Below are 23,581 nucleotides of genomic sequence, written 5' to 3' on the forward strand. Positions count from 1 at the left end.
CGTTTTTGTCGGAAGTAAAGTAATAAAGTTTAACCTGTTATATCTCACAGACCGTTGAATTATAAATATAAGAATAAGTATTTTTGAGTGAGTTATTTATATATAATAATAAAATAAAACCCTTATCCGCACCCAATGGTGCATAGGGCACTGTGTCATATAAACGCAGTGTTATCTTGATCATTTACACATGAAGGAAAGGTGATCAGTCCTCCGCTTCAGGTACCGGTCCAGGGTAATATTGAATAAATATGACTGTGAAAAAATCACTTATATTTATTTTACCCCCCTTGGGAATCGAACCCGGGATCTCCAGAACGGTAGCCGAGCGAGCTGACCATTACACTACGGAGGCGGACAAAATTTAGACAGTCCAGGGTAATATTGAATAAATATGACTGTGAAAAAATCACTTATATTTATTTTACCCCCCTTGGGAATCGAACCCGGGACCTCCAGAACGGTAGCCGAGCGAGCTGACCATTACACTACGGAGGCGGACAAAATTAGAAGTTATTTACTATTAATAAAAATGAGAAACCTCTGTAAGAACAGGTTTTTTAGAATTTTTATAAATAAAACATCCATTTATGTTAAAATTATAATAAAAGCATCCATGTAAATACCTACGCACAAAAAAGTAATTTAACAGATTGTCTAACTTATACCTACCTTGCTAAAATAAAGCTTTTCCTGTTCTTTCAACCTTTATTCGCACCCAATGGTGCATAGCACACTGCATCCTTTAGAGACAGTGTTATCTTGATCTTTAAATACAGCAAGGATAAACAACCCTATGCTACGGGTACCAGGACAAGATAATATAAAATAAATATTGTACAGTGAGTCTGGCAAATGAAAACATTGAGTGCGCCAATTCATTTCGGGTACTTAAAGAGTTACATAAACCTTTCCCTTACGGTGCTAAAAACTACCGCTTGCAACGGTGATATGTATTTTGTACACCATATGAAAATGTTTTTTAAAAACGAGAAAAAATATGAATATTCCTGAATGTTGCTTTTCTTGACCATAGTCAAGTTGAAATGTAACAATTTTGTAATGTTAGTTCTGGTAAGTGTCTGAAAACGAGCAATGCAAAAAAATGCAAAATACATAGCAAATAGCCGCAATAGCTGGCGTAGCGACAAGACCTGCGCGCTACTAAACACGCTGCGACGTGTGTGTGTGCGCAAAGCACGGCACGCACACACACACTGGGAAACGTTAGTTTGGTAATTTTACCCCTGATTTTTTTTTAAATTACTTATTTCCGTCGCTGCAAATGAATAAATTTATATTATAATACTTTTATGTAATACATAATTATATCACGGAAGAATACCAAAATTCTGAGCCTATATGTATTATATTTTATATTGATATTCACATTTTTAAAGTAGAGTTGTAGTAAATACATCACTGGGAGGGAGAGGTTAACAAACGGAAAGATAATCGCAATATGTTATTGTTTCTCGTCGTTATCGTGAACATTCTCAAAAACATATACAGTGAAACCTCTATCTATCATTCCTCGAATAATCGCTTTCCCGGATGTGTCGTTTATTTCTTCTATCCCGACTTCATTTCATACTAAACTAAACTGCATCGATCGTTTCTCTATCACCATTTACAGCATTTATCGTTCGAATTAAGCTGCATATTTGATAAATTTTGTCTGTTTTTTTACATTATTTCCAATTTTCTTACATTCAACGGCAACGTATGGGATAGAAACTATCGAAAGCTTGTGTAACCGATAGCAGAAGTCGATATTGATGAAAAGGAGCCGCTGCCTGTACCTGCATTTCCAGAAGCGTGCACACTTTTTGAAAGAAAACTTTTTACAACGCACATTCAATAACCGATGCTGAAAAAAATACTATTTGCGAAGTCGAAAATATACTATTGACTTACGAAAATAAAACAGTTAAAAAAACAAAAGTATTTTTTTAAATTCTATTCAAGATGGTATTTTTTTTTTAATAAATACATTTGCATCTGAAACATGTATTCTTATTAGAATTTTAGCCTGCAAATGGTTATGCAGATTGGGAGGACGGTATCTTTACTCGGTCGTATCTATTTGCGTATTGACCTCTTAATCCCGCATTCATTGTTTTCTCGCATTCATAGTTTATTTTAATAGGTCCCTTTAAAAACGATAGATAGAGGTTTCACTGTAGTAACTTATTTTAACGACAAAGGACGGCCTTGGCAGCTATTTCCCTCAGGCAGGCAAGTCTACCCTCAGGGGAAGTAGAAGGTTTTGTGAGCTGCTTCAAACTTGTCTCGGAAGACATAATAAACTGGACACCAGCTGCAAAAAAATATACAATTTTCATTAATTGTAGAAAATATGTTTGTTTTTAATGGAAAATCAAACATGTATCTTTCTTCGAAGTTTTCATGGGAAGTCATTTTTGTTCTGGATATAGATGCCAAGATTACCAGATCAGAGAGAGCTATTTCAGGTAGCTTTTTTATTATTATAATATTATTATTATTATTATAACCGGGTTACGTCGTAACTGACATAATCAGACGGTTGCTGTCTGTTTATCAAATAAAATTCATGTCAAAAAATTACATAGTTGTTATATTATTCTATAAAATGCAGTTCCACCAAGATATGTCGGTACAAAACTTAAAGCTTTTTTATTTGTTGATCGCCACTACATATTTCTAGGTATGTGAGTACCACCAAGGAGACTTTAGTTTTTAGGGGTGGTGTGTAGTGTGTGGATGAGAAACCTGTAGGTATGTTATGTTATGCACTTTATGTCTTTGTCTACATATATTACAAAGATATGTATAGTCTTTTTTATAAATCAGTATATACAAAAAAAAAAAAACTCACCGACATATTTCCTTAAAGACCATTTTATATCTTATGAATTGGTATTAAAATATCTGTCTTTAACTTACCTTGCACATTGAGTTCAAAGTTAATTAAATCTTCTACCCTTTCCATACCCTCATCCCATTGTACTGACCAAGCCATTTGGAATAGCCGAGGCCAATGTACTATTATTCCTTCTTCCTGGAAAAACAAAATAATACATATATATTTAAATTAACTAGATTTTTAAGAACCAAATCAATTTGTATATTATTGATGCATGTTCATTTTTAAAACATGTTTTGAATTTTTAAAAGGACTAAATGAATTTGCATTTATGTTTTCATTTGCTAAAAACACTTAATTAACAATATTCAGTTTCGCAATAGTAAAATATTACAAAATTTCAATAAATTAAACAGTTTTTCATCCAAAACATTCACTATTTGGGAAAAATTCAATTCGTATGCGAAAGAATGAACAAAAAATGTTTTTAAATTGATTTAATTTACTAATTTTATTAATTGTTATTTTGTCAACAAACATTGTGAATTTCTTTCAAAGCATGTTTTATTTTTTACCATTTCTCAGAAATAGTATTCATAAAAAAAAAATTAAAAATTGGATTACGCACATTAAAATTTTCATTCCTTAAATTATGAATCTTACTAAACTAAAATGTGATAATTTTTTTTACAAATGTGCCTTATTGGAAACTTGTATTAATTTTGTAATGTTACTTTTGTTATGTATGCACATGATTTCCAATTATTTTAATTTAAAACATCAGCAAATTAATCTGAAAATGTATTCTTACGGCAGTTTCTATGCGAAAATATGTCCCATATTGCCTTCTGAATTCCTTCAGCACCAACTTCCTGTTAGCAGCTTTCTCTGCATAATCTCGTAGAGACTGGAAGAGCTGTTGATGTGGACCTCCCTCTCCGCAGAAGTGACGCACGAGAGACGATAATTCTCCATGGGCGGGCGAAGATTCAGTAATGGCCACTTGTGTAGACAAGACTTTAAATTTGTCACCCTGGAAGAAAGCAATAAATGATTTTATTTCATTCTTGTTTTAATAATGTAGGTACTAAATGGGTGAATAGGTACTAATTGGTTTGTTAATCACATGATTTTAGCAAAACTTACTGTTTTTAGACAATGTTATCACATTAATATGTTTTAATGGTTGTTTATTCTAAATATGTAACAGCTTTACTTCGTCCAGATTATGTTTTCATTTTCTTTCTGAAATTTTCTATAGTCAAATAAAATTTTTCAAAACATTCCACTGAGGAAAGTTTTTAAAGCAAACATTCAAAGCATTTGAAGCAATGGAATATCCAATTGGTCTTGCGCAAATGACTCAATAAGGTTTTCACTTGAACTCTGTACTATCTATTCTGCACTATTCTCTCTCTTTGTTCACGTAATTAGTAAAAAATGCTTACCATATCTCTTTCCACTATATTAAGGGCTACCTTGAGTGTTCCCAAAATCACAAGATTCATATTGATTTCATAACATCGTCCTGGCAATCTAAAATGATGTAATATTTAACAAAACTTGGTGTCACATACATAGGTTTATGTTTAAAAAATATATTTTTAAGAAATCCACAAAATAATTTTGGGAATATTTTCAAGTTTCTTACAAAACATAAAAAAAGCCTCAAATAAATTTGTAGATCAATAATATTAATAAAATTATAATATCAGATACTGGATTATTCACCCTACGTGTGAGATGTAAATTTTAAAGGTGCTTATGTTCAAAAGGAATAAGTTTAATACTTCACCAGTTACTAAACCGATGGCGTAACAATGGGGCATAATCAACAAATGTATTGAAAAGCTTACTAATATGCGGAAGGATCTAAGACCATTGAATTAATGCAATATGGATGTTCAATAATGGATAGAATGGTGGACTTTACACAAGTGCATAGAGTGATCGCTTAAGCCAGCCAAATGCCAGGTCGAAAGCCCTGGGATGCTTAGACTTCTCTCTTTCATAAAAAAGGAATAATACATGATATAAACAAAAAAAACTAACTAACCATCATGCCGTTTCCCCACAGGGGTAGGCAGAGAGAATAGAACGCCACACCATTCTGTCTTTGCAAACATTCCTCGCCTCTTATAATAATAAATAATAATAAATTTGGATAATTTAGATAGTGCCATTTTCATAAAATAATACCTCAAGGGCGCTTCCACGTTCATGCATCTCCTCCTACACACCCGCCGATTGTTTCGACTCCTAACCTGACTGCTTTCAAGTATTTGGCATACCTGATCGTGCCAAGTTTTCTCAGTCTTCCTCTGCTCCTTTTACCAATTACATTCGCCTCATAAATTTGTTTTACCGACATTGATATTTACATGATATTGATTCAAATATATCTTTGTCTTTTACATATTATTAAAACTATAGATAATTACATCTGGATTTACGATGGTGTTTAATAGTACTGTAATTTACGAGGTGGCTTTGAATAATATCTAATTTTAGAATTTCTTTTATAATGTGTATTTGACATAGATATTGTAAAATTTACAATTTAAGCCAACAAAAAATATTAGATTAAAGAAAATAAAAACTAATGTAGTTCAAGTGTACTTAACAAAAATAATAAATTCTACGCTGATACTGTGGATAAGAGGCACTGTGGATAAGAGGCACTGTGTCATTAGAGGAACTGTCAAATTATTTCCATACTCTGTGGCATTTAGTGGGAACTTATGGCATCACAAATTCCCTCATTACATGTTTTGAAAGGTCCCCAAAGTCTACATCAATAATCACCGTCAACAGCATCAGACAGATTTCATATTCAAAATATGTTCTGTTAACAGATTTATATTATTCACTGACACTTCGTGATGGAATTGCATTTTTAATTTATTATTAGATTAAAACCAATATTTTTAGCTTTTCCACTTTTTTATTTGACCAGCGACCGGGTTTCGTCGTTACCGACATCATCAGACTGGTGAGGGGCTATACAAATTGTTATGTTATATATAAAAGAAGGCAGGAGTTGATAACCATGATTTGATATAATTTTATGAGAAATTAATTTAATTCAAATTAAAATAATTAAATTAATTTCTCATAAAATTATATCAAATCATGGTTATCAACTCCTGCCTTCTTTTATATATAACATAACAATTTGTATAGCCCCTCACCAGTCTGATGATGTCGGTAACGACGAAACCCGGTCGCTGGTCAAATAAAAAAGTGGAAAAGCTAAAAATATTGGTTTTAATCTAATAATAAATTAAAAATGTTCTGTTAACATTTAGTCGAGGACATTAAAAAAAATACCGGTGTAATTGTAAGAAACAAACAATAATGCTTAATTACCCTTCTTGTGGGGACACTTGGGATCTTGAGTAATGAAGTACAGATATTCTTAAGATTTCTTCACCAGCATGAGTGCACTTTCCCAGCATTTCGATACTTTCTTCTTCGAGCTCCCCAAACGCAGTTCCTGTCATCACCGAGTCAGCGCTGGCGAGACCGCTGAAACAATGCAGTGAGCTGATAAAACAACTGTAAATAATTTATTGTAATATGCCGTAATGTAAATTAGTTTATTTTATAGAAAAAACTCCATGCAATAATGGTAATAAGCAACAACTTGATGCAATAATGGTAATATTCAATCAGACCTGTCATAGTGAAGATCCCCGCCAGACCTTAAATTTTCCTCAGCCTGATTAATTTGTTCTTGGACAAATTGCAATTTATTAAGCAACATTTTATTCTCCTCAATAAGAGCCTGCCTTTGTCGTTGCTTTATCATTGTATTTTTTTATTACTTAGAACCGCTTAACCTGAGCAGCAATGACTAACTAATTTATATACTGAGCAGTATCAAACGGACAAAAAGACACAAAACGAAACAAATTCAAATCATTCAAACTTCAAACCAAGTCCGGAGATTTGTCCATAGACAAAATTAGTAATTTCACTCCAGCATGGATTCAAAGATTTTATATATAGGTAGGTACTAAATTGGGTGGTCACCAAAGATTATGAATACGTACTGTATATGTTACATAAGTACTGGAAGCTCGCCACCAAAGATTACATATGTATTATAGAAAATATTATACAAGGAGCCAGTGGTGGGTTCATCCGGTTCGCACCGGTTCGCTAGAACCAGTGCCTAAAATTTTTAGAGTTCGCCGAACCGGTCCTTAACCCTTTGTTGTCACACAATATTCCCATTGAGATCATGTATCAGAGCACTGAACTTGCACTTGGTTTACTTGGTCGCCACGTTGTAAAAATATTTGAACCTCACGAAGAGAAAAAAATATTGGAAAGATGAAAATAAAAGGTATTGCACTTTCTAAAAAGAAAATCGTGAAAGATAAATATACGCATTTGGAGCATTATCAGTTGTTATTGAATATTATGTTTATTTGCAGAATAAAAAATAAAAAAATGAATAAATGTTATAACTATTTTTTATAGGGGGGGGGGTAGGGGTAGTACTTAAAGGGCGAACCGGTTCTTGAAAATTTTGAATCCCATCACTGCAAAGAGCGTATGTAAAGTAAGATCTCCAAGACCCACGCCTCACCGCACGCAGCGTTGCAAAATCTGACGGTAGTACGCATTTTGCACTTTTGCATGCAAAGAAGGTTGCTTCAATTGAAATTGAGTAGGTACTTTACGCAGTCGTGGATATATTCACACTTTCCCAAATAACTTTTTTTTAACGTTGGTAATATATATTTTTTATTTCGTTTTTGGCGGGACTCTTAATTGATTCTTGAAGAGGGAAGAGCTGTTAAGACGAATTTTGTTTTGTTTGGGTTTGTTGGTTGAAATTAGATAAACATTGAAAAATGGCAATTAACGTTAGCGACTTTTTTACGGACTTGGAATGGAGCTTTATGTCTGATGAACAAAAAGTGGGCGCGAATCGAATGCACTTGGCATATTCCAAAGGTAAGTGCAGCTTTGCGCTATAATTTTCAATTTGTTTTTCCATGAGTTGTAATGCTATGAGCTGCAAGTAAGGCATTTGGTTAAATTTCCACTCGTACTAACATCAAGTTACATACATTTATTACCGGAAAACTAAATTTGCGGGTTATATTTTATTACTGGAACTAAAAGAAAATTCATCCACGTACATTCTAAAACCGAGACGGATAAATAGATGGATACAATTTTCTGTCAACCCAACATACAATCAATTTGCCATTTTATCACACGAATAATTAGCATGGATATTAAAATTTGCTTTCAATTACTAAATGGATTGCATTGAGGTTCGAGATACTTATCACATTTTCGGTTTATAATCAATATCCTTTTAAACTATGAATACATACATCACCTGAATATCAGTTATCGTTATCTTAATAATTGGAGACTTGAAGGCAAATAATGATGAACTTGAAATAGAAACGAGCAGTCAATGTGATGTTAATATTTTATAACAGATATCATCGATTTATTTATATTTTAATCCATGAAGTTTTTTGTTTGTATCCATGAACCTATACATGTATATTTGTCCGGAAAACGTTCAAATATTTTTTATTCTTAAATTGTAAGTAGTAAAAACGTATTTACAGCCATCTCAATATAAATACAGTAAAAATACAAGAAAAAATGCGAATTTGAATGGACCCAATTTTTTTTAAAAAATCATAAAAACCCCCACTTATTTCAGAAATATAAAGATGCGTGGGGACATCTCCAAAGTAATGGTTCATATTTTTGTTAACAATATAAAAAAAAACAGTATACGAATCTTTACTGGTGTTGAGAAGGAATAGCAGCCTCGGTGCTAATGTCTGTCTCCAGCTTCTTCATCTTTCATACATTACAAGTCGAATATGCTCTGTACATTTTTGACATGATCAGATTTCTAGGTAGATTAGTTTGGTTATGACAAGTCTTATAAAGCTGCCGTCGACCTATTTCTGCACCTGCACTCATTACACTTATTCAATGTTATCTCTTATTTATTTATTATACATTATCTTCACATGTAAAAAACACCTTGGAATCCCTTATAATAATATTTATTATAATAAGGGATTCCTAAGATTATATATATATATATATATATATATATATATATATATATATATATATATATATATATATATATATATATATATATATATATATATATATATATATATATATATATATATATATATATATATATATATATATATATATATATATATATATATATATATATATATATATATATATATATATATATATATATATATATATATATATATTTATGTATATATATATATATATATATATATATATATATATATATATATATATATATATATATATATATATATATATATACGTATATATAATATCTATTAATTCTACCCTTACCTAACGATAGCCTTACATTTCTTTCTCTTTTCTATTTTCATAATTTTTAAATAACACATAGAGCACTCTATTGTTTTGATTGATTTACACTAAATAGAAAAATGGTGAATGTTCTCATATCTAATCAATTATATTCTGTTCTTATAGGAAAGGCATCTAAGCCAATATTCATCAAGAGGTATGAAGAAGAAAAAGCTGACTATGTCACAAAAGAAGATGGTAATTTGTGCATTGGGAATTCTATAGATTTTAGAATCAACAAATCAAACCATTGCTTGAAGTATTTTATAGGAAAACATGTCCACAATAATATTTTTTGATAGCATATTCTTATTTAACTTTTAATTGGTAAAATAGGTACCTCTATTCTAAACTTAGCTTAATTTTGAGTGTTATGCCTTTGGGCATTGAAAGATGAAGAGGGGGTTGAAGCTGTTTCTTATTCTTTATCAGTGGAAACATAGGAGGGAGGTTTTAGTCTTATATTATTAATTATGATTTTTTTGTGGATTTCTTTTTGATGTTGAAAACTTTTAGTATTGATCATTTTTAGGATTTCTACATTGTGATTGCTAATTTAGTGGTTATTAAGTCATTGGTCTATTAAGTGATTAGCAAACCTTGAAAAATTATTATTTCTTAAACATAATTTGTACTATCAGCGGAAGCTAAACTGGCAGTACACAATGGAGTTCTGGTTCCAACCCTTATGTATGGAAGCGAAGCATGGAGTTGGCAAAAGAAGGATGAAAGCAGACTGAATGCAGTCGAAATGCGATCCCTCAGACGAATGTGTGGCAAAATGATGTTTGATAGATGTTCGAATGATGAAATAAGGAAAGAATGTAAGGCTGAGATAAGCATTATCGATAAAATTAAGAAAGGTGTGTTGAGATGGTTTGGACATGTGGAGCGTATGAGTGAAGAAAGAACGGTTAAACAAATTTATGAGGCGAATGTAGTTGGAAAAAGAAGCAGAGGACGACTGAGGAAAACTTGGCACAATCAGGTATGTCAAATACTTGAAAGCGGCCGGGTCAGGAGTCGTAATAATCGTCGGGTATGTATGAGGAGATGCATGAATGTAGAAGAGGCAAAGAACTTTTGCAAGGACAGAGTGGTGTGGCGTTCGATTCTCTCTGCCTACCCCTGCGGTGAAGCGGCATGATGGTTAGTTAGTTAGTTTTTTAATTTGTACTCCCTGATTCTTATTTTGAATTTTTAACTCATACCAATGTTATAATTCCCACCGTCTAAGTTTAATTTGTATTTAAAACTGTTCCTCAATATATTTTTACTATTTGTGTTTTAGAGATTTCATTTTAATTACTTTTATTCTTTGTTTAATGATTTCCTTATTTCCTTAGCTCACTTGAAGAACACCCAGAAGTTTCAGGAAATGAAAATGAGGAAAGAGTTAGCTGTAGAAAAGGTATATATTTTTAGTAAAAATGTTTGCAAAATTTGAGTGTGTCCAAATACTTCACAAATCTCACTTATCTCAAGATGTTCACAAATCTTGATTATCTCCAATTATAGGAGTTATTCACCATATTTTTTTTAACATCTCAACATAGATGCCCAGATGTTGAGATGTCCAAAAATAATATACTAAAAATGTTAATCTTGTTGCTCTTCTGAAGAATTGTTGTAACTGTAATTTTTCTAGAATTTTAGTTACAAATATACATATTAAAAAAATCTAAGTGTATAAAGTATCATTAAGTATCATACCTCTATCTCTCACCATTCTACTAAATAAGTTTTCGTTTCTTTAATTTAAAAAAAACACATTAATAAAAATTTATGCTTACTTTTGATCTTTATGATGAGAAAGAAAAAATGAAGAAAAAAATGTATACGAGTGTTTGAAAACACATTATTTTCATGTGAAATTAATGGGAATGTTAGTAAACACAAAAAATTCTAAGGAAAAAAATGCAAAAGTAGATATGAGTCAGGAGATTGATAATCTATGCAAAAATTTCCTACGTACATAAGTTGAAGTTGCTTTCACTATAAGTATACAATACTAACAAGACAGGCGCCGTGGCATAGTTGGGTAGACGCTCGACTGTAAAATTGTCGTTGCGGGTTAAATTCCCAACAATTGCAAAGTAAATTCGAGAAATATTTATTTTCCATTGGTCTGGGTGTTTGTTATGTATTTTTCACATTTACCTTCTCTATCCTTACTATCCTACCTGCAGACAAACCTCTAAAAGTAGAGACTTTGCAGGTTATTCCTTTAAAAAAAAATCACTTACACAAATATAATATTATTGAGATAAACAGCATCATCTAAATTCTATTTCTAGAAGTGGCTATGTTTAAAAGCATTATTCGCATGTAATGAATCTTTTAACCAGCTATTTATAATATCTATCATCACCAAGGATATTTTTTCCAAGTAGCAGGTTGTGGTCCTGAGGTTAGTGTCGTGGACTTTTGATTCAGAGTTTCTCGGTTCGAACCCACTCTACCACAATTTGATACCTATTTCTAATAATGAGCCGCTTAGGCTCACAGTAATAGTATGAAATTGAAATATTTGTGTAAATAATAAAAACACAAATATTTCTCTTTTTTTTAAAAAGTTCTTAAGTACACACTATTGATTTTTAAATTTCTTACTGCTAATACTTTTATTTATTTTTGAATAATAATGTTTTTTCTATAACCACTAATGATTCTGTATTCTTACTTCTTTTTACTAATTTGTTCACACATTTGATTTGTTCAATTTATCATGCATATTTTTATCGAAAAAGTTCCTTGGGTATGTATTAACGGTGATGTGAAAATTCCGTTTAATAAGTATTACCCGTTCCGTAATCTTATTTTTTTTTGATAAATTTTTGTACTTTTTTGGCTTGTTCAATTCATCATGGTGTAGTACATTGTAAAAGCCTCCTAGGTGTGTATCGACCCCAATACTCAAACTTCCTCCATCTGAAATTTTGGGTGAAATGAATTATCTATTCAGTTTAACATAAAATTATATTTCGTATAACCTAGCAGATACTAAAAATAATTTATTTAGTAATCAGTACAAGACACGTTTGCGGTCTTTTATCTAAAAGATGTTTTTTTTAAAAATATGTCCTGTAAGACAGGGTTTGTGCTAGATAAAAGGTATTTGCACATCGCCCTCAATAAATGCTAATAAAAAAGTAATAAATAAATTGTTTACAGGAGCTGGGGTCCACAGAAGAATCTCTCGCGGGGTTCTCTCGAGTTGAAGTAGCCGAGTGAGTAATATTTTAAAGAAAGATGTCTTTCTTTCACTTCATTCAATATGCACTGAACTTCTCATTTATGGGGTAGATATGTTCCATGCGATACTGTGTAAAAAATTATACTGAAGTCTCCCTTCCGCATACCTCTCTGTGCATAGTGCTGAATAGCAATTACATGCGGGGGATGTAGGAAATTTCAAATTACCGTTATGTATTGCCAAATGAATATTCAATTTATTTATAATTTTTTTTGCACCATGATATTTCAAAATTGTGTAAAAAAAAATGTTAATGAAAATAAATGCTTAAAACAAGGGACTAAAAAGTCTTATAACTCTCAAACCTCTTAAATGTTTTCTTACTTTAAGTATTTTATTTTCATTAGAGATGCATAAACTAGCCAGTATCGAAGCCACTTTGCCGATAGTTCAATAATCAGCGACTCCCCTATCAGTCAGCTTTAATGATGGCAGCCTAGTTAGGACTAGTCCACCTTCGCGGTAGCCTTTAAAAGCTTTTATGAGTGCAGGTATGGAATCCTGAGTGCCCTAGCATTTGGGTAAAAATGGTTGAGTGGGAAATGTGATGGCTGAACCTTTTCTGCAAATGCTTAGACACCACTCCGTGTCTGTCTGCTGTGCTGGTCGGGGCTGTGGAGGCATCTGCGTACTAGCCACCGTCAAGTTGAAACTCTGATCTAGCTGACTAACAGAATTAACTACTAATCCCTATTTGATTAAAGTTTAATTAAAAATGGATAGATTTTACCATAAAGTGACTTCTAAATCAATTAATGAAACTAATCCCTTTCACTGCCTACACTTGGGTATTTCTAGAAACTCGGTAATGGTTTTCCAAATTTGTATTTATTCAGATTGGCAGTGACAGGGACATTGAAAGCTATTACATATAAGTTCACAGTAAAATTGACCCAATTACATTTTATTATAATTTCACCACTTAATTAAAAAATATAAATAAAATTGCTATGTAAGAGTGGTCTGACAGGAAGCCTCAAACTTCTGTATCAGATCCGGGAATGTGGTGGTAAGTTTTCAACGTCCTAGACATTGGTGTTTTTTCCCTACTTGATATTCCTCCTCCATTTCCATTCCATAGCAGGAATTTCCTTCATCCTAAACTCTTTACTTACCACATCTCCACTTCTAGATCCAAAATTCTGGATTCAGTTACCATATTATTCTGATTCGGTGGTGCCTTATGCACCATTTTGGTGCACACAGGATCTAGTAGCATTTGGCAGAATCAATAGTCAGTAAATCTCTTATTTTAAATAAGTATCCATATAACTTTTGTGTCCACATTATAGGTCTCGGAATATGCAAAAAAAGATGGAGGACATTGTGAAATCTTTGGAAGATGAACTTAATACTGATCATGACAGTGAACCTGGTAATAGAATAGAATAAAATTATAAAGTAGAATTAGTGATACAATATAAATAAAATAAAAGATTTTGCAATGATAAAACAAATGTAGAAATATGAATATGGTAGAATTCCAATTATCCGAATCAATAGGGACCACACTCCATTCAGATTTTTTTTTTCGAAAAAAAAGGTCTATTTTGATTTAAAAGCTTGTTGAAAATGGGAGAAGAAAAAATTTTTTTATGAAAAAGAGCTTTTAATTAATCAAAAGTAATGGCAACACTTTTACATGTCAAACGTAGTTACACGTGCTGTAAATTAGTACAGTATGTACGAACCGTCCGCCACCACCTCCGTAGTGTAATGGTCACCACACTCGGCTACCGTTCTGGCGGTCTTGGGTTCGATTCCCGGGAAGGGGGGATTAAATAAAGGAAAGTGATTTTTCACCCTAATTTATTCAATATTACCCTGGACCGGTGCCTGAAGCGGAGGGCTGATCACCTTTCCTTTATGTGTTGATGATCAACATAACACTGCGTTTATACGATGCAGTGCCCTATGCACCATTGGGGTGCGGATAAGGGTTTGAAGAAGAAGATGTGCGTACTGTACTGTAAATGAAAATCATCGCTTGCTGAACATCTTGGTCAAAGTAAGCTGTTTGACAGAATCATTACTTTGCGAATTGCAGTACGTTTTCATCTTAATTTTTTTCTAGAAATTCTGAAACCAATTTTGGATTATCAGCAATTTGGTAAGTCGGAGTTTGGATAGTTGGAGTTTTACTGTAATGGCTTTTCTTGTACAGTTTATACAAAGAAGCGGCGTCTGCGTAGCAGGAAGCGAGTCAATTACATGGAGGTTCCAGAGCCAAACGATGACTCCTATGTTTGTGAGTTAATTACAAGTAATTTAATGTTGATGTAGATTCTTATTGATATCTAATTAGTATCCCAACATATAGCAAGCGCGGTCCGTCCATACATGCTGTGGATGCTCTGCATCCCTTGCATTTTAGAGTAAAAAGATTTGAACTTCTATCTGTAAACAGCAATACTGCAATTTAAATATTTTGATATTCCTACAGCGACCTTAATGTGATTTTTTTTTACAAAAACGCCGCTTTTCAGATTATACAAGTATTATTATTACAAAACATCGTGCATGTATCATCCCGTCTCAGAGTATGCGCAACAAATGACACGATACAAAAATCGCAGGCGAGTTTAAATACACATACATTCTCAAATACTGTGAAATGCATAAAACACACGTACGCAAGCAATACTTGGTCTGAAAGCGATGTGTAAACCGCATGCACAGTGCCAGAACCTACGTTCTTTCCGCGCATACGCATACTGTATACGATATAAATGACAGCATCCAACATACAAAAAACGTATTTAATACTAATATGTATAATGAACAGAATCACATACTCTATTGGATTGTTCTTAGTGCGCGCATTGCTTTGACAGTTTGCTGCTTTTAAGCTTGAATACTGAAGTCAAATTGTTATTGAATATTTATTAACCTGCGATTTACTTCATAATTTAAATAAATAAAAATGAATTGATCATGTTTTGTATCTGTCATTATTGATTTATGGATTTATGGAGATGGCGTCTAGATGTGCATATTTGATATCTAGTACGTAGTAAGTACGAGTATAAACATTTGATGTCCAGCATCCCTTCTACAAAAAGTCACCGACCGCCACTGATGTATAGACGAGAATATCAAGTCTTGAAATTTACAGGGCTAAGTAAAATAAATTAAAATTGATACTTTTAGGAGTTTTCTGATATGTAAAATCACTGGAAAGAATTTCACATACATACAAAATTGATGATCTCCGCTAACTTAAATGAAATTTTCATACATAAGTGGTTAATGAGGTTTATCTAAAAAATACAAATTATTTGTTCAACTGTTGCGAATGTACAATTTTCTAAAATTTGAGTAATGTGGTTGTCAATAGTGAATGTCACACAGATATTAAGTGATAATAATAATAATAATAATTTGGATAATTTGTATAGCGCCATTTTTGTAAAATACTACCTCAAAGGCGCTTTTAAAGACAGAGTTAATAATAATAATAATAATAGAATGATGATGATAATGATAGACAAAAAATAAATGAATTAAAATGTCGTCAATCGGTCTCCGGCCGTCGAGTCTGGAATCCTCTGAAAGCCCATGCGATCAAGCCTCTTGATCGCATGGGCTGAAGAATGGCCAAGGTGTTGGGCAGGACGCCTTCACGCTGGAGGGCACCTTGTTGAGCTCCTCGTCATTGTGGATGGCCATCTTCCAACTTCCAGACTAGCATAGTTCAAACGGGACTTCACTTTGATCCTGTTTTACCGCCCTTCCGTGATCCGACATGATGGTTTTGTCTCAGAGGTTTTCCGCTTACAGTTTCATACGAATGGGAGCTGGCGTAATTGAGGTATTCAAGGTTGTAGTTCGATTTCATAAAATATAACCGTTTTAGCACATGTTCTAAGGTCGTTAGCACATTTTTATTGCTGTCATTTATTCCCGAAGCTAGGGGTTTCGGATGAATACACTATGGTCGTAACGTACCCTTAAGGGACGAACACAAAGCACTTTTTAACGCCCGATGGCCACATGTGTTCATTCGGCACAGATTCTTAGAAATACACTACACCGTTTAGGACCGCATTGCTATATTGAACGACGCAATGATATTATTGATGCACTTTCATCAGTTAACAGCTAACCTTTGTAAAATTATAACTTTTAACCATTTCAAGTTAACACCAATCACAATATTTATAGATGAGCAAAAAATTGTAGACTTGAGATGTAAATGTCCGGAGAAAATTAAATAAATGATGGAGCGTGGTTCCTCAGCAGCCGCGTCGGGCGCTCCAGGAACCACGCTTCTCTTAACTTAAACCAGTCAATTACTTGTAAGTGAGTGTTGGTAAACTGATGGAGGGGTTCAGCTCTCCCTATTTGACCAGGTTGTCCTTTACGGCAGCAGTTGAGATTGTTTGGTTTGTTGTTCCTCCTCGTTATCAGATAAGGCCTCCCTTTGAGCTTCATCATGTTGCTGGATCAGAAGTGCCCGGAGCTCTTCAGTTGTCAGCTCTTCAGTTGTCAGCTCTTCTTGGTGTTCTTCAATAAGCTCATCCACATTCTCCTCTTCTACTTCCAAATGAAAGGGCAAGATGAAATACGATACAATCCGAGTAGAGTAGTCTTTTGGCTTGGCGCTGTATAGCTGCCGGCCAAAGCTGCTCCTTAAGTTTAAATATATTCCACCGGATATTTGCATCTAAAGTCTCTAATTTTTTGCATATATATATAGAAATGTTGTGATCGGTGATAAATTAAAATAGTTTAAAGTGAAAAAAGTTCTACAGTTTAGGTGTTATTTGCGAAAAATGCATTGATAATGCAATAATTTCATGCAACTCAAGTTAGCTTATTGTGTGATGTGGTCCAATTCCGAGAAATGGACCGTTTTCGAGAGGAGTTGCTCTCGAAAAAAAAACACGTTAAATACATCCCTAAGACCATTTCAATATAGTGAATACAATAGCGATCTAAAAACATGTGCTTATTCCAACTTCTATTTATTATTATAAGCTTCATGAAAAAATATCCTTGCAGTAAAAACACATACAATTATTAAACTTTACGAGTACGGGGGCAATTTTAAAACCCCAAAACACGCTAGCTCGCATCTACCACGTTGAGAAAGTTGGGGCTTGTGCGCCCGCGTACCTTGCCGCCGTCATGGAATACCTGGCTGCCAAGTTGTATGAAATGCCTATCAATGCCTCCAGTGACAACAAGACCAGCATCACCCCCGCCATCTGCAGTTGAATATCCACAATGACGGAACCTTAACAAGCTGCTCTCCGGCATTACCATTACACAGTGAGGCGTATTACCCAATATCTTGGCCACGCTCCAGCCCAAGAAGACCGAGAAGAAGGCGCATTAATACGGCGGCTCAACTTTCCTGCCGTCAGACTCAGCCGATTGACGACGTTTTTCATTAATATATATTGTTTTTTACAAAAATGGCGCTATATAAATCATCCAAGATTATTATTATTAATCCGTTGTATGAAGCGTGGACAAACAGAAAGTTCATTATGCAAGTCGTTCGTTATGCGAGGCATCACTTCAGTCCAATGCATATATTCTACTCTCCCTCAGGGTGTGATGATTGCGACAGGGAGTTGGTTGAGTTCTGCCCCCAGCACGGCCCGCTGCTGATAGTCCCCGACCAGAGCTGCCTCCCACTGGTGCGTGTGGCGGCCTCCGGCATCCCGGGGGCGGCCAGAGGAGCGTGGGCTGCCCGGCCTCTCCCCAAGGGTCTGCGCTTTGGTCCTTACAGAGGCCGCGTCACCTCTACTGTCCCTGCTGATACTACATATGTCTGGCAGGTCTGAAATCCCTACACTTTCCAAAACTTTTTTCTTGAATTCAGTTATCTGTAAGAATAATTATAAATGATTCATCACATAGGTAAATATAATTTAAAAACAAAAGATGTTTACTCACAGTACGGGCCTTACGACAAGGTGCAGAATCGTCTTGGATTATAGGATCGGCAGTATGTTGACTGATATCCTCAATTGATGGAATGACGTGGTTTCCCAAGAATGATTTGTATTGGATGGCATCATCATACCCTATACAAAGTGCAGCAGGCCCAAACCGTGAGCTGTCATACACCCCCATATCATGACGTAGGGTGAATGCTTGAGAGTTCGAGTGTTACACTTGGTATGAAATCTTTCCCTAGATTTTTGGTGCACTAGGTTTTTTTCATCTGGGCCAAATAAATTAAACTTCGATTCATCGGAGAAAATGACCTTCCAATCCTCCAAGGTTTAATTTTTGTTTTCTCTGTTAACAATGGTTTTTTACCGGAATCCGCCAAGGTTTTCATAGAAAGTGCTAGCAGATTGAACCTTGCTGTGTATTTCGTGTGCCGTTAAAAACCAATTTTCCATAACAGTTTTTTTTATCAAACAGTCCTCTCGTGAAGAAGTCACGCAACTTCCGCCGCTCCCTTTTTTGCAGTCTACAGATCCAGTTTCTTGAGACTTTTTTATTAGACCTTCACAGTATATTCTAAGCACCCAACTTTTAAAATGTTTTCCTTCCACAGTGTGATAATACATAGATATTGGTTATCAAAGGGTTAATCAATGCATAGAAAGTTAATGAAGAAAACTTAAAATAATTGCATTTTTAGATCCGTGGCTCCCAACGGAAGTATGTGGATGGAAAAGATGAGAAAATCTCAAATTGGTTGCGATTTGTAAATTGCTCGAGAAACATCTCCGAGCAAAATCTTCAAGCATTTCAGTATAAGGGAGAAATTTTCTATAGGTATATTTTAAATGAAGATTATGCGTTTTTAAAATTTCAATTGTAAAAATGTTAATTTTCAAATTTTATTTGTAGAACAGTAAAGGATATTTATGCCAATATGGAACTCCTGGTTTGGTATGGACCACAATATGCTAAACAGCTTGAAATTGATGTTGGAGCATATTTCAAATCGTCTAATGTAAAAACAGGTATATTTTTATATTTTTTAAATATAAATATATATATATACATATATATATATATATATATATATATATATATATATATATATATATATATATATATATATATATATATATACATACATACATACATACATACATACATACATACATACATACATACATACATACATACATACATACATACATACATACATACATACATACATACATACATACATACATACATACATACATACATACATACATACATACATACATACATACATACATACATACATACATACATACATACATACATACATACATACATACATACATACATACATACATACATACATACATACATACATACATACATACATACATACATACATACATACATACATACATACATACATACATACATACATACATACATACATACATACATACATACATACATACATACATACATACATACATACATACATACATACATACATACATACATACATACATACATACATACATACATACATACATACATACATACATACATATATATATATATATATATATATATATATATATATATATATATATATATATATAGAAGAGGATAGCGCATGAATGCAGGATTGCGACTTGGAATGTAAGAGGAAGTATGGATGAAAAAATGAATGAACTGTGTGATGTAATGGAAAATAAGTGTTTGGATTTGTTATGTGTGACTGAAAGCTGGAAAAAAGGTAGTGGATCGATGGAACGCGACGGCACTTTGATTCTCTGGTCTGGACTCCCGGAGTCAGATAGAGCTTGTCGAGGCGCCGCCGCGTTTCTATCACCCAGGATGGTAGAAAGTATGAAAGAGTATGTGTTCGTCAACGCAAGACTCATGTTTGTCAGATTCAAAGTCGGGTTAACAAAGCTACTTGTTTTAATAGGATATGCCCCCGTCAACTCCGACAGCGAGTCTGAGAAGGATGAGTTTTGGTTGAATGTAATGAGTGTGATGAATGGAAAAATGAATAATGAAAAGGTAATTCTGGCCGGTGATTTGAATGGCTGGGTTGGTACAAGGAGAGACGGTTTTTAATCAGTGCTCGGTTTGTATGGAGATGCGAGAGTGAACGATAATGGGAAGAGATTGCTAGAGGTGTGTCTAGAATGGAATCTCTTTGTGTCAAATACTTTTTTTGCACACAAGGGAATCCATCAATATACTTGGGAGAGATGTGATGAAAGGTCTATTATCGATTATGTCGTCATTGACTCTAGATTGAGATCCGCCACAGTAGACACAAGAGTGTTCAGGGGGGCCAAAATGGAAACAGATCACTTTTTGGTGGTTTCAAGAGTGATTCTGTTCCAAGGGTGGAGGGCCAAAACGAACAAGGTGGCGGCTCCTTCTAGAGTCAAAGTAGAAAAACTACAGAATGATGACATAAGAGTTAAGTTTGAAACAGACGTATGCAACAGGTTGATTGCGGAAGATGTAAATGAAATGTGGGAACATCTGAAAGGTAGTGTGTGTGAATCCGCAAAGGTAGTGTGTGGTACAGCGGTACAAGGAAGGAAAAAAGGCGATGCGTGGTGGGATGATGATGTTAAAGATTTAGTGAAAGAGAAGAAGAATGCGTGGTTAAAGTGTTTGGCAGTGAGGAATAAAAGCTCCGCTGAGTATGAATCGGTTAAAAAAGTATACAAGGATTGTAAAATGAAAGTTAAGCAAGGGGTGAGTGAACGAAAACGTTTGTTGAGGAAGGATGAAGGAGTAAAAATGACAAAAAATTTCCAAGAAAATATAAAAATTTTCTGGAAAGAAGTCAAAAACTCCCGAAGTCTAAGCTTGAATGGATGTACGAAATCGATTGCAGCGAAAGACGGAAAAATGGTGACGAATGAAAAAGATATAAAAGAGAGATGGAAAGAGTATTTCGAGGAGGTGTATGAAGCACATACGATTAATAACATTAGTGACGTAAGTACATTTCCCCGAATATGTGTGAATGATGTTTCAAGAGAGATAAGTATGGAAGAAATTAAGAATGCCACTAAGTCGTTGAAAAATGGAAAGGCTCTAGGATTTGACAATTTTGCCGCAGAATACGTCAAGAATGGTGGCGAATTAGTTCTCACATGGTTGCATAGGCTCTTTAACCGTTGTCTGGAGGAGAGTTATACTCCGGTGGATTGGAGAAGGGCAGTTATAATGCCTCTCTACAAGGGTAAAGGTTCTAGGGTGGAATGTGGGAACTATAGAGCAATCAGTCTATTGAGTGCTGTTGGCAAGATGTATGGTCGAATCCTTATTGAAAGAGTGAGAACCATAACAAAGGACAAAGTGTGGGATGTCCAGAGTGGATTTATGAATGGGAGAGGATGTACGGATCAAATTTTTGCCTTGCGCAACATTACGGAAAAGTTTTTGGCCAAAAACCAAAAGCTTTTCCGTGCTTTTGTGGATTTGCAGAAAGCGTATGACCGAGTTGATAGAACGAAGCTATGGAAGGTGTTATCTGAGTATGGGGTAAGCAGTAACCTTATCCAAGGCATAGCATCCTTGTACGAGGATAGCACTGCATGCATAAGGGTAAGTGGTTCATTTTCATCCTGGCTTAGCATCTCTAAAGGTGTTAAACAGGGATGTGTAATGTCACCGTGGCTGTTTAACCTATACATGGATAATTGCATGAAAGAACTGAAAGATTTAAATGTTGGAGCTAGAATGAATAATTTGACTGTCTGTTGCCTTTTGTATGCTGACGATGCTGTTCTTCTTGCCGATAGCAGAGAAGACCTGCAGGCGTTGGTGACAAAAGTGTATAATGTGTGCAAGGAAAGTGATTTACTGATGAATGTTAGCAAATCCAAGATTATGGTTTTTGAAAGAGAAGAATGCAGATCTGAATGTGAAATATTGGTAAACGGAGAGATTTTGGAACAGCTAGATGATTTCGTGTATTTGGGTAGTATGTTTTCTAGGGATGGAAAGATTGATAAAGATATAGAAAGGAGAGTGAATGCTGGGAACAAAGTGAATGGTGCACTGAAATCAGTTATAGCAAATAAAAACCTATCAGCGGAAGCTAAACTGGCAGTGCACAACGGAGTCCTGGTTCCAATTCTAATGTATGGAAGTGAAACATGGAGTTGGCAAAAGAAGGATGAAAGTAGACTGAATGCAGTCGAAATGCGATCTCTCAGAAGAATGTGTGACAAAACGATGTATGATACATGTGCGAATAGTGAAATAAGGAAGGAATGCAAAGCTGAGATAAGCATTATCGATAAAATTAAGAAAGGTGTGTTGAGATGGTTTGGACATGTAGAACGAATGAGTGAGGAAAGAACGGTAAAACAAATTTATGAGGCGAATGTTAGCGGGAAAAGAAGCAGAGGAAGACCGAGAAAAACATGGCACGATCAGGTATGCCAAATACTTGAAAGTGGTCAGGTTAGGAGTCGTAACAATCGGCGGGTATGTATGAGGAGATGCATGAACGTGGAAGAGGCGAAGAATGTTTGCAAGGACAGAGTGGTGTGGCGCTCTATTCTCTCTGCCTACCCCTGCGGAGAAGCGGCGTGATGGTTAGTTAGTTAGTTAGTTTTTATAAATATATATATATATATATGTAATATATATATATATATATATATATATATATATATATATATATATATATATATATATATATATATATAAATATATATATATATATATATATATATATATATATAATATATATATATATATATATATATATATATATATATATATATATAAATATATATATATATATATATATATATATATATATATATATATATATATATATATATATATATATATATATATATATATATATATATACATATATATATATTTATATATATATATATATATATATATATATATATATATATATATATATATATATATATATATATATAAATATATATATATATATATATATATATATATATATATATATATATATATATATATATATATATATATATATATATGTATATATATATATTTTTTTTTATTTTTTATTTTTATTTTTATTTTATTTTTTTTTAACTCTTTATTCCAGCTTGACTAAGTGGTGGGTGCAATACTTAGTCAGCCATATATGTTTT

At 33.7% G+C, this 23,581-nt stretch overlaps 2 protein-coding genes across 2 annotated transcripts; one reads left to right on the plus strand and one right to left on the minus strand.

Annotated features, from left to right (window-relative positions):
- Positions 1-1,904: 1,904 nt before the first annotated feature.
- On the minus strand, positions 1,905-6,790 carry LOC148311239 (uncharacterized). Its single transcript, XM_088256894.1, has 6 exons — positions 6,526-6,790; positions 6,218-6,376; positions 4,297-4,384; positions 3,660-3,881; positions 2,929-3,043; positions 1,905-2,320 (listed from the first exon to the last, which is right to left on the minus strand). The coding sequence occupies exons 1-6, from the start codon at positions 6,657-6,659 to the stop codon at positions 2,196-2,198; spliced, it is 843 nt and encodes a 280-aa protein (XP_088113020.1). The 5' UTR covers positions 6,660-6,790; the 3' UTR covers positions 1,905-2,195.
- Positions 6,791-7,660: 870 nt separating this feature from the next.
- LOC148311240 (uncharacterized) lies at positions 7,661-18,452 on the plus strand. The gene is made up of 7 exons (XM_088256903.1): positions 7,661-7,816; positions 9,395-9,466; positions 10,615-10,679; positions 12,443-12,498; positions 13,817-13,899; positions 14,689-14,772; positions 18,084-18,452. The coding sequence occupies exons 1-7, from the start codon at positions 7,714-7,716 to the stop codon at positions 18,317-18,319; spliced, it is 699 nt and encodes a 232-aa protein (XP_088113029.1). The 5' UTR covers positions 7,661-7,713; the 3' UTR covers positions 18,320-18,452.
- Positions 18,453-23,581: the final 5,129 nt, after the last annotated feature.

This window comes from Brachycentrus maculatus, unplaced genomic scaffold (genome assembly GCF_059751285.1).
Source record: "Brachycentrus maculatus isolate JH-2025_06_01 unplaced genomic scaffold, ASM5975128v1 h1tg000069l, whole genome shotgun sequence".
Classification (NCBI taxonomy): domain Eukaryota; kingdom Metazoa; phylum Arthropoda; class Insecta; order Trichoptera; family Brachycentridae; genus Brachycentrus; species Brachycentrus maculatus.